We start from the raw sequence: 22585 nt of genomic DNA, 5'->3' as shown, positions 1-22585 counted from the left end.
CGGTCCCTTTGTTCCACCCGGAGCTCACAGTCTCAGGGAAGGGAGAACGGGAAATGAATCCCCATTTTCCAGAAGAGGAAACTGGGATCCAGGGAAGTGAAGTGACCTGCCCAAGATCCCACAGCAGGCCAGTGGCAGAGCCAGAATTAGAACTCGGGTCCTCTGATTCCCAGGCCCGTGTACTATCCATTAGGGCAAACTGCTGGCTGTTGCAGCAGTTCTAGCCACTTGGCCAAACTGCCAACTGTTGCCAACTTGTACTTCCCAAGCGCTTAGTACAGTGCTCTGCACACAGTAAGCGCTCAAATACGATTGAATGAATGAATGAATGCTGGAGGGCAAGTATGTTAGCGTAAAAGAGCCTGTTGCCCCCCAGGACAGAAATGCCTACTGTTTCTAGCTGATAAGACGCAATGAAACGACAGCGGAGGATTGATCCGGGCCACCGATGGAGGGATCTAAAAGAAACCGACAATCCCCACCTTGCCGGGGTCCGTCTCTGTTGGTGGTTTCTGACAGACTGGGGGTGAAAAGACACACCGCGTGCTGGAAGGTCGGGGAACTCTGCAGCATGAGCGACTGGCAATATTCCATGACGTTGGCACAGATCTAGACGGGAGAAAGCAGCTCAGTACCCACTCCAAAATCCCCACGGGCCAAATTCAGGCTCCGGGGAGCATGCCGTCCAGTTCTAAAATGACCGTCCCCCGTAACGCGCGATCCCCGCAGACAGCCTCCGACGGGGCAAGACCCGCAGCACCGGAGAACTCCTCCTCCTCCTCCTCCTCACCTGCTGCATAGCCAGTTCAATCTCATCCCTCTTGCTCACTCGGTCCCCTTCCACGTTATCGTCCTGGAGTTTGAACTGTCGCAGTCGGTCAGAACCACCAAAACGACTTAAGAGCCCTAAGCACTGGCGCTGCGGAAGAAATCAGACGTCCTGATTAGCGTCTATGCTGCCACACAAACAGGTGACATCTCTTTAATCTTTAATTTTTTTTTTTATTTGTATCTCTCACTGTGTGCCAGGCACTCTACTGGATTAGATATAATCCAGATACAGACAGATCCAATCCAGATACAATCCAGAGAAGCAGTGTGGCTCAGTGGAAAGAGCCCAGGCTTGGGAGTCAGAGGTCGTGGGTTCTATTCCCGGCTCCCCCACTTATCAGCTGTGTGACTCTGGGCAAGTCACTTCACTTCTCTGGGCCTCCGTTACCTCATCTGTAAAATGGGGATTAAGACTGTGAGCCCCACGTGGGACAACCGATCACCTTGTATCCACTCCAGCGCTTAGGTGAGAGCTCACCTCCTCCAGGAGGCCTTCCCAGACGGAGCCCCTTCCTTCCTCTCCCCCTTGTCCCCCTCTCCATCCCCTCATCTTACCTCCTTCCCTTCCCCACAGCACCTGTATATATGTATATATGTATATATGTTTGTACATATTTATTACTCTATTTATTTATTTTACTTGTACATATCTATTCTATTTATTTTATTTTGTTAGTATGTTTGGTTCCGTTCTCTGTCTCCCCCTTTTAGACTGTGAGCCCACTGTTGGGTAGGGACTGTCTCTATGTTGCCGACTTGTACTTCCCAAGCGCTTAGTACAGTGCTCTGCACACAGGAAGCGCTCAATAAATACGATTGATTGATTGATTAGGACGGTGCTTGGCACATAGTAAGCACTTAACAAATACCATCATTATTATACCAGGTAATCGGTATCCTGCCCCGAATCTTGGTTATTTTCCGATCTGTTCTACCGTGGCCAAAGCATTAGCAGCATAACAGAGATTTTAAACCTTGTGGAACGAACTTGGCCAGCTAAATTAGTACATGAGAACTCATCTAAATCTTAAAATGAACTTGCTTTACCAAATATTTTTGGTCCAACTTGTTAAACTACATCTGGCCTTTCTAACACGGTTTTGTACCTAATCTTGGGGAACAGTGTGGTCTAGCAGATGGATCCTTCTGACTCTGGGTTCTAATCCCACCTCTGCCACTTGTCTGCCGTGACACCTTGGAAAAGTCGCTTAACTTCTCTGTGCCTCAGTTACTTCATCTGACAAATGGGGATTGAGACTGCAGACCCTCTGTGGGGCAGGGACTGTGTCCAACTTGATTGTCTTTAATCTACCCCAGCGCTTAGCACAGGCGCCTGGCACAGAGTAAGCGCTTCACAAATACCACAAAAAAAAATAATAACCTTGGCTCTACCTAATAGTCGCGAATTGGATGCCATCTACATTTCAAAGAAATTACCGCTTCTAAGAAATAATAATCATCGCTCCTCAGGCTGGTTGCGTGATGACCTACTAAAAATCCATTTCATTCCCACAAGAGCCTTTTCTCAAGACTTGCCCTACATGGCTGAAATGGAGCAGTGGGCCAAACTGTACCAGAGTGGAGAAAGAGCATTTTTTAATGTTACACGTCTGAATTTCAAGATAAAAAAGCGGTGCAAAATTTAAACTACTACATCAACCGTGGCCCCGTGCCTGTGTACTGAGTCCTGGCCCCTCGAATTGGCAGTGCCACTTTCCCTGTAAGATCTGCAGATGTGCCATAATAATAGTAGTAGCACTTTTTAAGAGCGTACTGCCTGCCAAGCACTGATCTAAACGCCACAGTAGATACAAGATGGACAGTTCCTGTCTTGCAGTATAAGTAGGAGAGAACAGACATTTAATCTCCACTTTACAGGTGAGGAAACTGAGGCACCGGGAAGTTCCTTGTCTGAGGTGTCACAGCAGGGAAGTGGCAGAGAGTGGAGAAAGAGCATTTTTTAGTGTTACACATCTGAATTTCAAGAAAAAAAAGCGGTGCAAAATTTAAACTACTACATCAACCGTGGCCCCGTGCCTGTGGACAGAGTCCTGGCCCCTCTAATTGGCAGTTCCACTTTCCCTGTAAGGTTTGCAGATGTGCCATCATAATAGTAGTAGCACTTTTTAAGCGCGTACTGCATGCCAAACACTGATCTAAACGCCACAGTAGATACAATATGGACAGTTCCTGTCTTGCATAAGGCTCGCAGTATAAGTAGGAGAGAACAGACATTTAATCTCCACTTTACAGATGAGGAAACTGAGGCACCGGGGAGTTCCTTGTCTGAGGTGTCACAGCAGGAAAGTGGCAGAGCCGGGATTAGAAGCCCAGGCCCTTGCTCTTTCCCTTAGGCCAGGCTGCTTTTCATGGAGCTAGAAAGTGCCGCTCACCCGTGCAGCTACGAAGGACCACTGCCCACCTCGACGGAGCGGCCCCTGCTTCTGTGTCCAACCCGATTAGCTTATATCTTCCCCGGCGCTTAGTACAGTGCCTGGTCCATAGTATGTGCTTCACAAGTCCCGTAAAAATAAAATAAAATAAAAACCACAGCTTCCTTGGCGGTGATACAATAACAATCAATCAGAGGGCGGTACTATAGGGAAGCAGCGTGGCTCAATGGAAAGAGCTCGGGCTTGGGAGTCAGAGGTCATGGGTTCAAATCCCGCCTCAGCCACTTGTCAGCTTTGTGACCTTGGGCAAGCCACTTAACTTCTCTGTGCCTCAGCTACCTCGTCTGGAAAATGGGGATGAAGACTGGGAGCCCCATGTGGGACAATCTGATCACCCTGTATCCCCCCCCCAGCGCTTAGAATAGTGCTTTGCACATAGTAAGAACTTAAGAAATGTCATTATTATTATTATCATTAATGGAAGAGAATAAATGATATAATATGATAATATTAATAATAATAATAATAATAATAGTATTTGTTAAGTGCTTACTACGCGCCAAGCTCTGTTCTAAGCGCTGGAGTAGATACAAGGTGATCAGGTTGCCCGCATTGGGCTCACGGTCTTAACCCCCATTTTACAGATGAGGTAACTGAGGCACAGAGAAGTTACGTGACTTGCCCAAAGTCACACAGCTGATAAGTGGCAGAGCTGGGATTAGTTTAGATTTAGAGCAAACATCTCCTCACAAACTCTCCCTCTGGCCAAAGCGGAATTTCGTGACAGCCTTCCACCAAGTCTTCCTAAATCATTCAACTGTATTTATTGAGCACTTCCTGGGTGCAGAGCACTGTACGAAGCGCTTGGGACAACCCAGTCGGGTACACTCGACACAGGCCACATGTGCAACCTCGAAGCGTATTTGGGAATTTAAGCAACAAGCAAAGCCAGTTACCTGGAATCGTCCTATGTGCCCCTGCAGCTCCATCAGAGATCCATCGTTTACATTAGGATCCAGTTCACTGAGGACACCTATAAAATGGATGCCAAGTCAAGCCAAACCACATTTTCACCTTAAAGGGAAGATACAGTCTTCCCCAACAGTGTTCGCCTTCTAAACAGTGCAAAGTTTAGACGTCCGTTAGCAAAGCACGCGTTTTGAGTCGGCATCGAACAAAACGAAATTGTCCAGTGGTTAGTGAAGTGGCCGCCACAGGAAGCGTCAATCACCATGAAGCACCACATTTAGCAGCCATGAGGAGAAAACCACGTCCATAAGATACTCAAAGCAGATCTTCAGAGATGTACGGTCAATGAATCCAGAGGACAGTTTTTGTTTTTAACGAGGGAAGATATAAAATAGTCATAACCATAAAAATTAATTTAATAGCCAACGCGGCAGAAGAGTCCAGATTTAACGGGAAGCCATGCCCCGTCATCCCTCCCCACATCCAACCCAAGACCACAAATCTCTCTCCCTATCATCTTGTCGCTAAACTTGAACTCTTTGTGTTTCAACTCCCGGAGGGTCTTTTAAAAAATTTCAAAAGGCAACTTTCTGTTCTGTTGCTCCTTTTTTTTTGGTCCAGACGACGTGGTTAAATTTCATCTCCGGGAAACGCCAGCCCCGTTGGCAGCCCGCATTGGTAGGGGATTAACCAAGGGTGCCCAAACTGGGATTTGCTCATTACAAACCAAAGACAACGAACACAACCAAGGATGCAACATTACAACATACAGGCTGGAGTGGGAAGAGGAACATTCATTTTCCCCGGTTAGTGCAAAGTCAGGAAGGGCAGGACTAAAAGCTTAATATATTGCACCAATGTGTATATGTGTTGCCAATTTGTACTTTCCAAGCGCTTAGTACAGTGCTCTGCACATAGTAAGCGCTCAATAAATACGATTGATGATGATGATGATGATGTACCCACCGGGCAGGGCTGCTTTGCTGATGATTCCCGTGAGCAGCGCCAGCTCCTGCAGCGAGCCCGCGCTGACGTCCTGGCAGCGAAGGATTGCCTGGATGGTGTCGGAGTGCGCTATGAGAAACTGCAGCACCTTCGTTACAGGAAGACAAAGCAAGAAAGTCGAGTAAGTACTTATCTGCCTAAAGCTTTTAAGTCACGGGAGTCAATAAACTGAAAATAAACATTAAAAAGTCCAAAATACGTGCTCTCCCTAAGCCCTCCATTCCTCTCCTCCCACTCCCTTCTGCGTCACTTGACTTGCCCCCTTTATTCATCCCCCCTCCCAGCCCCATGGCATCGCATTTATTTGCTTATAAATATTTATTATTTGTTTATAATTTTATTTTACATTTTTGTATGTTTATTTAAATTCACTCATTAAATAATAATTGATTCATTTATTTATCTCTACTTAAATAAATGTATTCATTTGTTTATAAACGTATTTGTTTATATTAATGACCGTCTCCCCCATTAGACTGTAAATTCACTCGATAGGGAATGTGTCTGTTTGTTGTGCTACCGTCCTCTCCCAAGCGCTTAGTACAGTGCTCTGCACATAGTAAGCGCTCAATAAATATGACTGACTGATATTTGGATTTTCTACAGCCTTCTCCTGCTTTACGGGTTCTACCTAGATAATTCCTATTCATTCAGGGCAACCCTGGAGAGGAGCAGCGTGGCTCAGTGGAAAGAGCCCGGGCTTTGGAGTCAGAGGTCATGGGTTCGAATCCCGGCTCCTCCACATGTCTGCTGTGTGACCTTGGGCAAGTCGCTTCACTTCTCTGAGCCTCAGTTACCTCATCTGGAAAATGGGGATTAAGGCTGTGAGCCCCATGTGGGACAACTTGATCACCTTGTATTCCCCCCAGCGCTTAGAACAGTGCTCTGCACATAGTAAGTGCTTAACAAATGCCATTATTATTATTATTAAGTAGTCCCCGTTTGAAAGATGGAGAAATTGAGCGCCTGGGAGCTGCCCATTTAACAATACTCTTTCATCAGTGGTATGTACTGAGTGCTTATTATGTGCAGAACACCGTACTAAGCGCTTGCCTCTGCCCGCCGCTCCGCACTACTTCACCCGCGCTAGAAAAGTCCGTCACAAAAGCAGCCCCGGTCCTTTCGGTGGGCTCACCTGTCCCGCGGCCTGCAGGTGTTGGGCCATGCTGGATGTGAGGATGACCTGACACAACTGGAGGGCTGGGAGGAGAATCTGACGATATCGATCCACGGGAGCGGGGATGAACACAGGGGGTTCCCTCAGGCCAAACAGTCTTCATTCGGTTCCGACAAAACGGAGGGAGAGAAATGACCCAAGAAAATTAATCCACTCTCTAAAGTCACTATAATAATAATAATAATAATGATGATGGCATTTATTAAGCGCTTACTATGTGCAAAGAACTGTTCTAAGCACTATGTCGGAACTGATGGCGTGCGACTGAAATGCCCTCGCTTTGCCAGCCCTGGAACATTTCTGTGCTTTCATTCCACCATTCATTCGAAGCGACGATAAGTATAGGCTAAGGACACCGCCACTGTGGTGCACAGAAAGAGTGCTCTAGAGCAAAAGCCTGGGCAGAAATGTGTATTCCCCTCAAGAAACAGTGTGGCTTAGTAAGAAGCAGTGTGGTCTAGTGGATAGAGCTCGGGCCTTGGAGCCAGAAGGACCTGGATTTTCATCCTGATTTTCTCCCCCTCGTCCCCCTCTCCATCCCCCCATCTTACCTCCTTCCCTTCCCCACAGCACCTGCATATATGTATATATGGTTGTACATATTTATTATTCTATTTATTTATTTATTTATTTATTTTACTTGTACATTTCTATCCTATTTATTTTATTTTGTTGGTATGTTTGGTTCTGTTCTCTGTCTCCCCCTTTTAGACTGTGAGCCCACTGTTGGGTAGGGACTGTCTCTATGTGTTGCCAATTTGTACTTCCCAAGCGCTTAGTACAGTGCTCTGCACATAGTAAGCGCTCAATAAATACGATTGATTGATTGATTGATCCTGACTCGACCACTTGTCTACTGTGTGACCTAGGGCAAGTCGCTTCACCTTTCTGCGCCTCAGTTCCCTCATCTGTAAAATGGGGATTAAGACTGTGAGCCTCCTGCGGGACACGGACTGTGTCCAACCTGATTAGCTTGTATCTGCCCCAGCATTTAGTACAGTGTTAGTAATACCATAAAAAGGGGGAAAAAAAGCCTCAGCTTCAGTATTAAGACTAAAGCACATCCAGAAATGATCGGAATGCTTCTTAGAAAGTTCACCAGCATGTTTTCATGTTTCATAAGAACATGCAGAAAGGCCAAGTCTCAGTCTAACCCATCACCCGCCCATGTCCAGCGTCTTTCTTTACTGGTACCTGCCTCGGCTGCTCAGAGAAACAATATGACAGTTGTCCTCACCAGTCAGGTAACCACTCTGTCTGTGGTTTAAGACGGAGCACCTAACATCCCCATCTTCTGCCTCTCTCCCTTTCCCTTCGATCACCTACTGTGGGCTTTCCAAGCCCCCCTGGAGTTTATTGATATTTTCAACCTGTACAACTTCCTAGGCAATGAATTCCATTGGTTTCCCACCCCGCTGCTTCAAACCTGCAACCTTGAAACTTCAATGGGGACTGAGCCCCAGAGAGAGCCCCCATTTTTCCTCTCCTCCTCCCCATCCCCACCAGCCCTACCTCCTTCCCCTCCCCACAGCACCTGCATATTCATTCATTCAATCGTACTTATTGAGCGCTTACTGTGTGCAGAGCACTGTACTAAGCGCTTGAGAAGTACAAGTTGGCAACATATAGAGACGGTCCCTACCCAACAGCGGGCTCACAGTCTAGAAGGGGGAGACAAACAACAAAACCAAACATATTAACAAAATAAAATAAGTAGAATAGTAAATATGTACAAGTAAAATAAATAAATAGCGTAATAAATATGCACAAACATATATACAGGTGCTGTGGGGAGGGGAAGGAGATAAGGCGGGGGGGGGGGGATGGGGAGGGAGAGAAGGGGGAGAGGAAGGAGGGGGCTCAGTCTGGGAATTAACTTGTATCTACCCCAGGACGTACAGCAGTGTTTGGTAAATAGTGAGGGCTTAACAAGTACAATTACTATTGTAATATTACTACTCTCCTCCATGGTAAATACGCGGAACCCATTCTCACAGGAAGACAGGCCTAAGAATAAGAAGCCGCGGGGTCTAGTGGTAAGAACCCGAGCCCAGGAGTCAGAGGACCTGGGTTCTGACCCTTTCTCTACCACTTGTCTGCTGTGTGATATTGGACAAGTCACTTACGTTCCTCAGTCACCTCATCTGTAAAATGCATACATTTGTACAGATTTATTACTCTATTTATTTTACTTGTACATATTTACTGTTCTATTTTTGTTAATGATGTGCCTCTAGCTTTATTTCTATTCATTCTGATGACTTGACACCTGTCCACATGTTTTGTTTGGTTGTCTGTCTCCCCCTCTTACACTGTGAGCCCGTTGGTGGGTAGGGACCGTCTCTATATGTTGTCGACTTGTCCTTCCCAAGAGCTTAGTACAGTGCTCTGCACACAGTAAGCGCTCAGTAAATACGATTGAATGAATGAATGGGGACGGCGTCGATCTGCTGGGGCACTGGAAAGTCATTCTACATTTGTCCTGACTGCACCTCTCGTGCTTTGCTAAAAGTACAATCATCACCCCTCTCAGCCTTCATCTGTCTACAGTGGAGAGGCCCGTCTCCCCCAGTAGAATCTAAGATCCTTTGTTTTTTAAAAATGGTATTTGTTAAGCAATATGTGCCAGGCCCCGTACTAAGCACTGGGGTAGATACAAGCTAATCCCGTTGGACCAAGTGCCTGTCCCACGTGGGGCTCACAGTACTAATCCCCACTCAACAGATGAGGTAGCCGAGGCCCAGAGAAGTGAAGTGACTTGCCCACAGTCACACAGCAGCCTAGTACTGGAGCCGGGATTAAAACCGAGGTCCTTTTGAGCCTCAGGCCTGTGCCCTTATCCACCACGGCACCCAGCTTCTCTCCTTAAGGACAAGGATCTTGCCTACTGACTCCATTGTGCTCTACTTTCCTGAGCACTTAATACAGTGCTCTGCAAACAGCAAGTACTCAAATGCCATCGACTGACCGACGGTTTCAGTCTATCCCAATACAAAATCTGTTCCATTCCCCCAGTCAAGCCGATGACCTAATCCATACCTTTCCCAGCCCCTAAAATGCAGCGACCAGAGCTACTCGTTATATTCCAGCTGAGGCCATTCCGTGGTTTTAGAGAGTCGCAAGCGTGGTGTCATTCATTCACAGAATAATAATAATAATAATGATGGCATTTGTTAAGCGCTTACTATGTGCAAAGCACTGTTCTAAGCGCTGGGGGGGATACAACGTGATCAGGTTGACCCATGTGGGGCTCAGAGTCAATCCCCATTTTACAGATCAGGTAACTGAGGCTCAGAGAAGTGACAGAAGCTCCTCAGGCTCCCTTCCTGATCTGTCATTCGGTGACCGTAGCTAACGAAGCCAAGATCATTTTTTCTTTTGACCATTTTTCTTTTTTCTCTTCCCCACCCTCTAAACTAGGTTCGCACCTCTTTACCTAAGAGGAATTGACTAGGCTAAACCGTTGCCAACTAGTACTTCCCAAGCGCTTAGTACAGTGCTCCGCACACAGTAAGCGCTCAATAAATACGATTGAATGAATGAATGAAATACTGTTAACTTTGACCAAAACAGGTAAGGGAGCGCTTAGCTAAGATACCTTTCTTTTACCTCTGGGATTAAGATTTACTCCAAATCAATCGATCAATCCACAAGGACCTTAGAAGTCTAGAGGAGGAGGCAGGCATTAAAAAACACAGTAAGCGCTTAACAAATACCATCATTATTATGAGAAGGGTTCTTAGGGTGCCGAAGGGTGCTGAAACCTTGTTCTTTGCAGGGTTGGGGCGTTTAGGAGAAGGGAGGAATGATTAGCATTTCCCAGGTGATATCTGGGTATGTTTTGAACCCAAATCCAACCTGTAGACTCTATTGGTCGTAAACTGTTCACACTATATGCAGACACTCAGGGGAGGAAGACCATTCCCTAATTCTGCCACTGCTGCTTATCCCAAACACATGAAAACTGCACTGTGGCAGAGCCTGATATACAGGGTGCTAATGAGGTGCCAACCGTGTTGTTTTGTACTCTCCCAAACGCTTAGTACAGTGCTCTGAAAACAGTAAGCACTCAATAAATGCCACCCTGACCCGAGCCCACCACAATAGACAATAATCTCCCCCTTTTAGACTGTGAGCCCACTGTTGGGTAGGGACTGTCTCTAAATGTTGCCAACTTGTACTTCCCAGTGCTCTGCACACAGTAAGCGCTCAATAAATACGATTGATTGATTGATTGATTATAAACCTCAAATCCTGGTGTTTTTGGTTTTTTTTAAATTCCTGCTAGGGAGAAAAGCACTGACGCATTTCCCTGAGGTGGAATACTTGGTTTGGGAGAAAAATTGAAACTCCATAAACTTGGCATCGTGACCCTTTTAAGCAAATTGTACTCTCGGCATGGGGCTGCCAACCGGGAACGCTAATCCGCTAAACCACAGAGGTATGATGAAAGAACAGCTCGGGCAGCTTGGCAGTCAAAATTGCAGTCATCTTGAGGGAAGGCTGCCTGGGTCCTAAGAAACACGGAGTCCTGCGGAGGAGTTCAAATGGACAGACCACAAGGTGACTTGTTAAACTAGGGGGTGGCGGGGTTGAGATTAACTCTAAGGATCCAATTTGGAGAGACCTCCCCAGCCCCCACGCCAAATTCTTATTTAGTTACAGGTCAGGTTGTTCACTACAACAACTCAAAGACCCTGAAGACTAACGGCAGAGGGGCTGGAATCGGCTTACAAAATATGGCAGATTTTTTCCGTCTCAAATCTCGTGTCTCTGAGCGGAAGGATGGTTGTCTCTGACAGAGGAGGGGTATTTCGCTGCCGACACATATGGAGGAATCACATCAACAGCATCATCAATCGTATTTATTGAGCGCTTACTGTGTGCAGAGCACTGTACTAAGCGCTTGGGAAGTACAAGTTGGCAACATATAGAGACAGTCCCTACCCAACAGTGGGCTCACAGTCTAAAAGGGGGAGACAGAGAACAAAACCAAACATACTAACAAAATAAAATAAATAGAATAGATATGTACAAGCAAAATAGAGTAGCAAATATGTACAAACATATATACATATATATATATACATGTATACATATATATATGCCTTCATATATGCCTTCATATAAGGCATATGTATATATGAAGGCATATGTATATAGACATATATATTTATACATATATACATATATCACATGAGATTACGAGGAGAAAATGATTACTCCACTGCGTGCTGAAATAACTTGGATGACAATTTACAGACTGACTTGAATTTCTAGGCTTTTGGTGATATGGTAGTTATGGGCAAGCCAGATTCTCCCCCGATCCCATCATCTCCCCAGCCAATCCACCCCGGGCTATGAACCACATGAAAATGACCCAGATTAGGTGGGGCTGCTGGGGTGGAATTAATAATAATAATTGTGGTATTTGTTAAGCACTTACTATGTGTCAGGCACTGTACTAAGTGCTGGGGTAGATACAAGACAATTCGGTTGGACTCAGACCCCATCCCACAAGGGGACAGTCCAAATCCCCGTTTTACTCATTCATTCATTCAATCGTGTTTATTGAGCGCTTACTGTGTGCACAGCGCTGTCCTAAGCGCTTGGGAAGTACAAGTCGGCGACATATAGAGAGGGTCCCTACCCGACAACGGGCTCACAGTCTAGAAGGGGGAGACAGACAACAAAACAAAACACGTGGACGGGTGTCAAGTCGTCAGAAGAAATAGAAATAAAGCTAGATGCACATCATTAACAAAATAGAATAGTAAATATGTGCAAGTAAAATAAACACCTGTTCTGTACGAACAGGTGCTGTGGGGAGGGGAAGGAGGTAGGGCGGGGGGGATGGGGAGGAGGAGAGGAAAAAGGGGGCTCAGTTTGGGAAGGCCTATGGATTTTATGGATGAGGTAACTCAGGCCCAGAGGAGTGAAGTGAAATTTGCCCAAGGTCACTAAACAGACAACTGGAGGAGCCACGATTAGAAACCGGGTCCTGATTCCCAGGCCACGCTCTAGTCACTAGGCCACACTATGGCAAATCACCACTGCACAGCCATTTTGGGAAAGTGGGAATCGGGAGCAGACGAGGCCCCTCCCTCTTCCGTCCAGGAAAAGTGGACTTCTCTGGGGATGGGAGACAAAAATCAAGCTCCCTGAGGTACTTCGTCTCTGATACTGTCCCCAGCAAAAAAAAAAACCCACGATGGCTGTGGTTTTCTGTCAGTTGTGAGCAGAACCTGGAAGGGTTAGAGAAAGAGTGGGCCCAGAAATGCCTTCGGTGGCTGGTCAATCCGCCACGTTGGCATCCGCTTTGTAGACTCTTACCCTTGATGGTCTGTCTCTGGGCGCATGTCGTATACTTGGCACTGTGCCAGCCTCACTATCACGCCAGACCTCAACAGCTCCAGAGCTCCTTGCTGTATCTTCGCCACTCTTGTGAGGAATGCCTAAATTGATAGAGAGATTGGGGTGGAGGGGAAGCAGAAGAATCACTTCAGTCACGGGGGGGCTTTTCTTGTATGAAAATCACACCCGCGTCCTTGGCTCTAAAATCTATTAAGTGCCTGGCTATTTTCCCCCTCTAAACTGTTAGCTCCTTGTGGGCGGGGAACGTGTCTAAAAACTCTGCTAAACCGTACTTTCCCAAGCGCTTAGTACAGTGTTCTGCACACGGTAAGGGCTCAATAAATAGGATCGACTGCCTGACTGACGGAAAGTCTCAACTGGTTGGCGGGAGAGACCTGGGGCCGAGACCTTCTTCCCGTCTCTATATGCTGCCAACTTGTACTTCCCAAGCGCTTAGTACAGTGTTCTGCACACAGTATGCACTCAATAAATACGACTGATTGATTGATTGAGTTCCCAGCATCGTGCGATGAAGGGGTCTACCAACTCTAGTATACTGGACCCTCTCAAACCTTAGTACAGTGCTCAGTACAGTAAGCGCTCAATAAATACCAATCAATCAATCAATTGTATTTATTGAGCGCTTACTGTGTGCAGAGCACTGTACTAAGCGCTTGGGAAGTACAAGTTGGCAACATATAAAGACAGTCCCTACCCAACAGTGGGCTCGATTGTGAACTGAAACCTCATTGCTTTTGTGTATGTACCCGGGCAACGGCAGATTTCATCGGGACACCGGTCGTTTGGTTAGACAACTGGCGAGAGTCAATGTGGGGAACAAGGAAAGAGGCTTTTGATTATTCCCCCTATTTTCCCCATCCTCCCATTTCATCAGTCACCTTAGCCTTCAACCATTTATCTCTGATGGTTACTCACTTACTTGGGTTAGTCTCTCAAATATTATAGCTTAGTCCATACGCAGCTACTATCTCTTCCATTCGATTGTAAACTCGAGGGCAAAGATTGCATCTTTTCATCATCATCATCAATCGTATTTATTGAGCGCTTACTGTGTGCAGAGCACTGTACTAAGCGCTTGGGAAGTACAAGTTGGCAACATATAGAGACAGTCCCTACCCAACAGTGGGCTCACAGTCTAAAAGAGTGGGCTCACAGTCTAAAAGAGTGGGCTCACAGTCTAAAAGGTCTTTAGTTCATTCTCCAGGCACCTACCAAGTACAGTACTCTATCCCAGTAATAATAATAATGATGATGGCGTTTGTTAAGCGCTTACTATGTGCTAAGCGCTGTTCTATGCGCTGGGGTGGATACAAGGTCATCAGGTTGTCCCACGTGGGGCTCAATCTTAATCCCCAATTTACTGATGAGGTAACTGAGGCACAGAGAAGTGAAGTGACTTGCCCAAAGTCACACAGCTGACAAGTGGCGGAGCCGGGATTAGAACCCACGACCTCCGACTCGCAAGTCCGGGCTCTTTCCACTAAGCTAGGTTGCTTCTCAGCCAGGAGGTGCTCAATGTTAATGAATCGTGGTATTTGTTAAGGGGCTACTACATGCCAAATACTGTAGTGAGCGGTGGGGCAGACGTAGGATAATCAGGTCCAGCTAGTTGTTGATACTGATAGGGGGATAGGTAATTGTGGGCAACAAAGTCCCTGAAAAAGTATCATTCTTGTCTTTGCCCTTGCGTACAACAAATGTTTCAAGATTCCCTAAATGAATAGTTCTTTGCCCTCACCCACGTCGATTTGCATTACAGTCCTGATCACTACGTTCTAACTTTGGACCATAAAATCTTAAACTTTCTTTGACGCGGTTCACGGCGCCGCACAAATGCCTCGGCGGATACGGATTTTCGCCGCCTGTGGGGAAAACCCGCGTCATTAGGTCTTACCATTTTGGATTCGTACGTGTAAAGAGCTTTCAAAAGGGGTGGCTGAGGGGTGAGCAAAGTTTGCAGCGTGAGATCGTCTTCCGCTAAGCTGTCCACGAGAACCTTCAAATAGCCGCTGTTGGACAGGTACAGGAGCCACTGCTGCTGTTTATCCACCGAGACGATCCGATCCAGCAAAGCCAGTGCCAACATCTGAAGAAAGAATGAATCGAGTTCCACGGAGACAAAACAAAAAACAAAAACACTTGGAAGACGACTTTCTTTCAAAGTAGGCCGAACTTAAAACTGGAAGTCTTAACTACAATCCTCCACAGGATTCAGACTCACCGGTTCTACTTACGCCTCTACCAGCAAGCAGAGGGCAAGAAGTGGGATGGGGTAAGGGGCTTTGAAGTTTTCCGGTGTTTCGGGGAATCACGAATGATTCCAGGCATGTTTACTGTACAAGATAACGGACGCTTCGAATCCGGGCCACTTCCGGGGCCCTCTCGTACTGAAAACAAAGACAATTCCAGCAGAGCCAACCTGCTTTTAAGGGAAGGGGATTTACTGCTTAGGACTTTAGAAAATAAATTCCCCTCTACTTAACAGCTAGAATTGGAAAGTTGATGAGAACTGCCCTGTAATCCCAGAGGCATCCCATGCCAGACGCTGGAAGTACCTCATCAACTTTGCTGCCGGGAACACTGCCAGGGGAAAACTACCCATCCAAATATCATGCCATGACTAGACAGGATCGCTGGGTTTTAAAGAAAGCAGTGAGATACTTTCCCTCCGGTAAAAGATATATTTCAGGGGCTCGTATTTTTTAATCATGACCATCTAAAAGGCTTAGCCTGAGGGCAACTCTAAATTTCAGGACGACAAGGAATTGAGAGTGAGCATTACCCTGCCAATCTCATGACCATCACAGGCATCTCGACACACCACCTCCATGAGGGCGGCTCCGTACCCCTCAATGATAGCAATGTTTTCTCGCTGCAATTTACTGAAGGCATCTTCAGGAGCTGTCAGGCGTTCCCACATGGTCTTCTTGGCTAAGAAGTGGTAGAAAACGGATTTGAAAAGATACCCGAGAGCTGGCCGGACCAGTGATTACCCTTTGGGATCATTTGGCATAAGCAAAATAATAATAATAAAAACTGTGGTATTTGTTAAGCAAAACTGTGGTATTGGCACATAGTAAGCCAGAGCTGTAAAGTTACTGGATGGAAAAAAAAGCATATGCACATACCCTATGAAATCGACCTTGGATATCAAAATTAACACTGAGCTCGTCTCAGAAAACCCTGTACAAATTCAAAGTGAAAGAGATCCAATAGTGTCAAAGAAAATACGTGAGATGCAAGGAGCCACAACACGTTCCAGGATTCAAACAGAGTTTAAATGTTACTGCGCAGCACTCATCCTGCCCTCAGCAGCGGAGAACGAAGAGGATTAAGCCCAGGCCTCTCAATTAAAATCGTAGGCCCTACCAATTCAGAGCCCGGGCTGCACGCAGAATTAATTCAAGCCCTCGGCGCTCCACTCGGCTATCGTTTCGGCTGACTTCTGCGGGGGCGAACGGGGCGCCCGTGGACTGGAAGAAGCAAACGGAGCTCCCTCTTTAGAAGGGAACAAAGCTGATCCTAGGAATGACATGCTTATTATCTTAATTCCGGAATAAGCAACGCCTCTTGGTAACTCCGGGAGAAAGAGATCCCGAGCCAGAAACCGAGCGTGAATTAGCTACAAACTGCCGCTGGACAGGCCTTTAACAGAATAATAATAATAATAATACATACGAATAATAATAATAATACTACCTTGCCTGAAACCAGTCAGCAGTTCAAGGGTGATCCTGTAAATCATTCAGTGGCCACAACAGACATTTGGGAAGCGGTGGTGGCAAGCACTGAAAATCAATCAATCGTATTTATGGAGCGCTTACTGTGTGCAGAGCACTGTACTAAGCGCTTGGGAAGTACAAGTTGGCAACATATAGAGACGGTCCCTACCCAAGGGTGCCTTGCCAGTTTCCTCTTTTGGTTCTAGTTCAGATTTTTGCCTCCACCCGGGGAGTGCGAATCTGAGAAGCTCTACCCTGCAACCACAGGACGATGCTCCACTGAAGCAAAATGATAAGGAACAAACATTCATCTCTAGACTGTAAGCTCGTAGTGGGTAGGGTAAACTCACTGTGGGATTGTCTGTTTACTGTTATACTGTACTCTCCCAAGCGCTCAGTATAGCGCACAGTAAATACGACTGAATGAACTCATTCATTGCTCATTCATTCATTGCTCACCGCCTTGTTTTCCGTTCAGAAAAATCGAGGACTAAGGAAAAACAGTTTTGAGGCGGCTGATCTAAATGGAAACTAATACCTTAAGCTTTTTATAATTAAAGAAAAAAAAATCTCTGCATTCAGGCTGTCAAAGTGTTCGCTGAGTTTCAGTCTGATATGAATCGAAGGGTGGGTGATAAGCTCTGGGAAAATAAGCGTTTAATGATGGAAAGGACAACCTGGGCTCAACCTCAATGCTTCCAACACAGCATTATAATGAGTCTATGTTTGGCAAACTTCAATTTTAATGGGCTTACAAGAAAGCGCTGAAGCAGAACTAATCTGCTATGCCAAAGGAAGCTCATTTGGGGCAGACAAGGGACAAACTTCGGTTCTAACCCATGTTCTGAGACAAAGCCCTGAAATATTTTCATCAGTTGGACTTATAGTTCCCAATCAAAGAGTCGGTGATTTTTAAGCCTGATTCAAAGGTAATTTCTTTTCTGCCTACAATCTCAATGCAACTTATGATTTACCATTTACTCTAAGATCCAGGGGACTCCAAGTGTTACAAAGAAATAAAAATAACAAAGGCATGAAAAGAACTGGAACTCTAAATGTGAAAGGAATGCAAAGGGAATATTAACCACTCGGGCACGGCTTCTAAGTACGGGAATTTTTTTTTCTGGCTGGGGCAGAGGGAAGCAGAAGGCTGGGAGAAGGTTTCAGGGCTCTACCGAGACTACATCAGGTGGGTGCGTTTTATAGGAAAAGCCTAGTAGAAAGATCCCAAGGGACCTGGGTTCTAATGCTGCTGTACGACCTTAGGCAACTCACTTTAATTCTCTGTGCCTCAGTTCCCTCATCTGCTAAATGGGGATCAAGACGGCGAGCCCCATGTGGGACACGGACCGCGTCTGACCTTGTATCTACCGCAATGCTTAGTACGGTGCCTGCGACAGAGTGGCCGCTTAACAAAGAACCCTTAAAAAAAATTTTTTTTGAAGTCAACAGACAAAAAACACTCTAGCTGACCGTGGTCAGGAAACATGTCTACCCACTGTTATATTGTCCTCTTACAAGCGCTTAGTACAATGCTCTGCACAGAGTAAGCGCTCAATAAATTCATTCATTCAATCGTATTTATTGAGCGCTTACTGCGTGCAGAGCACTGTACTAAGCGCTTGGGAAGTACAAGTTGGCAACATATAAATACGAGTGATCAACTGAAAAAAAGCCTCTCTCCAAGAAATGGGTAAGCGATAGTTCTCGTACAGCCAATGACCTCCGGATTTTATTCCCTTCACAAATTGGACGGGGGCACACTACACCCAGTATCACAGGTCCCTACGTCATTAAACCATCATTTATTCTGTTAGCTGAAAAACAGAATAAAGAGGTTGTCATAGGAGTGCCTCGTTCTCGCCGGGCCCACGTCCGTCCCCTGGCCTGGAATACTTTCCCTCCACACATCCGCCAAACTAGCTCTCTTCCTTCCTTCTGAGCCCACTGTTGGTTAGGGACTGTCTCTATATGTTGCCAACTTGTACTTCCCAAGCGCTTAGTACAGTGCTCTGCACACAGTAAGCGCTCAATAAATACAATTGATTGATTGATTGATTGAGAGCTCACCTCCTCCAGGAGGCCTTCCCAGACTGAGCCCCCTTTTTCCTCTCCTCCTCCCCCCCACCCCCCCGCCCTACCTCTTTCCCCTCCCCACAGCACTTCTATATATTTGTACAGATTTATTACTCTATTTATTTTACTTGTACAGATTTACTACTCTATTTTGTTAACGATGTCCATATAGCTGTAATTCTATTTATTCTGATGGTTTTGACACCTGCCTACCTATTTTGTTTTGTTGTCTGTCTCCCCCTTCCAGACCGTGAGCCCGTTGTTGGGGAGGGACCGCCTCGATATGTTGCCGACTTGTACTTCCCAAGCGCTTAGTCCAGTGCTCGGCACACAGTAAGCGCTCCATAAATACGATTGAATGAATGAATAAATGAATGGCCAGGACAGAAATGGAGGCGGCGCCGTGCGGGGAGGCCTCAGAGGGTCAGGTGTCGAAAGGATGCTCCCTCCTTCACTTAGAAAGATGGCTTTGGTATTCTCGAGGTTTTCAAAATCCTTCAGAACCCTACACAGGGAGAATGAATGAGCCCACTGTTGGGTAGGGACTGTCTCTATATGTTGCCAACTTGTACTTCCCAAGCGCTTAGTACAGTGCTCTGCACACAGTAAGTGCTCAATAAATACGATTGATTGACAGACTCCTGAAGAGGCCTGGAAGGCCTCCTCGAAAGATGGCAGGGTTGAGGAAGGCTGGTCGACGGCTCTTTTACAGGCCTCGGGTGCCCGCTGAGCTGAACACCCCCAGATCAGCGTGGCTCAGGGGAAAGAGCTCGGGCTTTGGAGTCAGAGGTCACGGGTGCAAATCCCGGCCCCGCCACTTGTCAGCCGTGTGACTCTGGGCAAGTCACTTCACTTCTGAAGACATCAGTGACCTCATCTGTAAAATGGGGATTAAGGCTGTGAGCCCCCCGTGGGACAACCTGATCACCTTGGAACCTCCCCAGCGCTTAGAACAGTGCTTTGCGCAACCCTTCTAGACTGTGGGCCCAGTGTTGGGTAGGGATTGTCTCTATATGTTGCCAACTTGTACTTCCCAAGCGCTTAGTACAGTGCTCTGCACACAGTAAGCGCTCAATAAATACGATTGATTGATTGATAGTAAGCGCTTAATAAGTGCCATTATTATTACTATTTACTGAATGTCCCTTCACTGGTTGTTGGGCACCACCTAGTGGTGACAGTTTATATGTTGCCAACTTGCACTTCCCAAGCGCTTAGTACAGTGCTCTGCACACAGTAAGCGCTCAATAAATACGATAATGAATGACAGGATGACTGGGCCTCTTCCAGTACAAGCCAGCAATCTGGAGGCAGCCAACCCACAGACAAGAGAAAATATTTGGGGCCCACGGGGGATTCCCACCCCCTCCTCAAAAACATTGCCCGCTACAGAAAAGTAGCCACCCGTGGACACTAACATTCTATTAAAGTGGAAGTGGTGGTGGTCTGGGTTCTTTTTCAATAGTACCTCGCCCAAAGTCCTAACAGAAACTTCAATAAATGCAGTTTGGTCTAACGGCGTCGCTTTCATTCCTTGCTTTTTCTACTTAGAGCCACAAAAATAATACCTGTGGTTTCTGTTAAGACTTTTCTTCGTGCCAAGCGACGAACTTAGCACTGGGGTACACAAAAGATAATAAGATCGTGGCTCAGTGGAAAAGAGCCCGGGCTTAGGAGTCAGAGGTCATGGGTTCAGATCCCGGCTCCGCCAATTGTCAGCTGTGTGACCTTGGGCAAGTCACTTCCCTATTCTGGGCCTCAGTTCCCTCATCTGTAAAATGGGGATGAAGACTGTGCGCCCCCGTGGGACAACCTGATCACCTTGTGGCCTCCCCAGTGCTTAGAACAGTGCTCTGCACATAGTAAGCACTTAATAAATGCCATCATGGTAAGCGCTTAATAAATGCCATCATGGTAAGCGCTTAATAAACGCCATCATCATTATTATTATTACTATTATTATTATTATTATTATTATTATTCAGGACTCAGTCTTGGAGAAGGGGAAATAGAACAGACATTATTTAATCCCCAGTTTACAGATGAGGAAACTGAGGACCAGAGAAGTTAAATGACTGCCCAACGTCACTCAGCAGGAAAGGGGAGAATCAGGATTAGAACCAGGGTCCCTGACACCCGGATTTGTGATCTTTCCACTGGGCTAGGATTTATAACTTCCCCGACTGGTGCATTCAACATCACTCAGCTAACTTGCGGCCCCAGGAATTACCAATAATGCCCTGAGAGAATAAAGCACATACTCAAGGCACAACAGTGGGAATCATCATCATCAATCGTATTTATTGAGCGCTTACTATGTGCAGAGCACTGTACTAAGCGCTTGGGAAGTACAAATTGGCAACATATAGAGACGGTCCCTACCCAACATTGGGCTCACATGGGGAGAGGAAGGAGGGGGCTGAGTCTGGGCAGGCCTCCTGGAGGAGGCGAGGTGTCAGTCAGTCGGGTGACAGGGCCGTGGAATGATTTCCCTTCATTTCACAGAGCACCAAGTTTAGACTCAATGTCTCAGTGTCGGGGATTCCGATTCTTCTGTCTGACTGAACGCCCACACCAGACAGGTTGGTACAAGAGAGAACCCAGAGATGCCCATGAGCACCAAACAGATTCTCTCAGTGTACTGCGTTTTTCCCCACGCAAGAAGATGTCACTCCTTGCAGTCCCGGGAATTTAGATCTTCGTTTCGGTCCATTACTGAGTTGAGCTGGCCTTGGGACTTGAATAATTTTTGGAGGTCACGGGCTGTTGGGACCGAGATGGGCAAAATACGGCTCGCCGATCGGCGTGTGATCAATCAGTCGTATTTATTGAGCGCTTACTGTGTGCAGAGCTCTGTACTAAGCGCTTGGGAAGTACAAGATGGCAACATATAGACACAGTCCCTACCCAACACAGTCTAGAAGATGTGAGTTGCTGATTTCAGCAGCTGAGGGAGGCTCAGAGATATTTTGGAGAAAAACGCAGCTGTTTCCATCTCTGGAACGTCAGCCTGGCAGCACGGCCCTCCACACACCCCATGACGTCAGGTACACGGCCCTGCTGACCGCACTAACTGCCCACCCCGTTCTAGGACGATGACACTCGTTTTCAAGCCAAGTTGGAAACCTGCAGTGACTTTCCAGGCACCGACAAGCCCGGACGTAGTTTGAGAGACTGGAATGCCGAAAGGGAAGAAAAGAAGAGCCCGGAAATCAATCTCCTCCCTACCTGCTTCGAGGGTGTCCGGCTCATCCGGTCTCTGGGCGATCTGCAAATAGTAGAGCAGCGAGCCGTAAAGGTGAGTCCTCACTCGCTGGAACCCGCCTCCTGGATGGATGGAACGAGAGCGCGGGTTCCGCTTAATCCAAACCGAAAGCCCACCCCCACGGACAAGCCGGAGGAAACTGAGGCGGGCGGCGGGGGGGAGGGAATGCAGACGACTCACCTGTTTTCAAAATGAAGTCTAAAAGTTTCTTCAGGATGATGTGGAGGGACGAATCGCCGATGGAAGCAAATCCCACGGGGGTGGGCTCTGAGGCGGCGGGGCCGAAGGAACTCTCCAGCATGAGCACGTACTGGGCCTCTCCGGGGCCCGCGATGGCCAGCGGCTGCTTCTGCTCGGTGCGGACCGACTGACTCAGGTGGGCGGTCAGGGTGAACACGGCCCCCGCCACCACTGGCATTAACTCTTGGGCCGCGTCCTCGTCCAGTATCTGAAGGGGAACAGAGAGACCGAGGTTAGGCCCGCCGGGGCCGGGTGAGATATTTCCTGCTCTGCGAGTTCGTTCATTCGTTCAATCAATCGTATTTATTGAGCGCTTACTGTGTGCAGATATATGTTGCCAATTTGTACTTCCCAAGCGCTTAGTGCAGTGCTCTGCACATAGTAAGCGCTCAAGAAATAACGATTGATGATGATGATGATGCAGAGCACTGGACTAAGCGCTTGGGAAGTACAAGTCGGCAACATCGAGAGACGGTCCCGACCCGACAGCGGGCTCACGGTCTAGAAGGGGGAGACAGACAACAAAACATGG

At 46.9% G+C, this 22585-nt stretch overlaps 1 protein-coding gene across 2 annotated transcripts in view; it reads right to left on the bottom strand.

Moving 5' to 3' along the window:
- The window catches only part of NUP205 (nucleoporin 205), an 89760-nt gene that overhangs the window by 9456 nt on the left and 57719 nt on the right, over positions 1 to 22585 (bottom strand). For both annotated transcript variants that reach the window (XM_038752439.1, XM_038752440.1), the window contains exons 29-38: positions 21994 to 22261; positions 21777 to 21875; positions 15533 to 15681; positions 14645 to 14836; positions 12709 to 12830; positions 6334 to 6472; positions 5160 to 5286; positions 4181 to 4257; positions 791 to 919; positions 483 to 609 (exon numbers count right to left, since the gene is read on the bottom strand). In XM_038752439.1, coding sequence (XP_038608367.1) covers positions 483 to 609; positions 791 to 919; positions 4181 to 4257; positions 5160 to 5286; positions 6334 to 6472; positions 12709 to 12830; positions 14645 to 14836; positions 15533 to 15681; positions 21777 to 21875; positions 21994 to 22261 — 1429 coding nt within the window. The remainder of the gene's footprint in view (positions 1 to 482; positions 610 to 790; positions 920 to 4180; positions 4258 to 5159; positions 5287 to 6333; positions 6473 to 12708; positions 12831 to 14644; positions 14837 to 15532; positions 15682 to 21776; positions 21876 to 21993; positions 22262 to 22585) is intronic.

Source organism: Tachyglossus aculeatus, chromosome 10 (assembly GCF_015852505.1).
Source record: "Tachyglossus aculeatus isolate mTacAcu1 chromosome 10, mTacAcu1.pri, whole genome shotgun sequence".
Taxonomy (NCBI): domain Eukaryota; kingdom Metazoa; phylum Chordata; class Mammalia; order Monotremata; family Tachyglossidae; genus Tachyglossus; species Tachyglossus aculeatus.
Note: the sequence above shows the minus strand (reverse complement) of the source record. Positions and strands in the feature narration are given on the sequence as shown.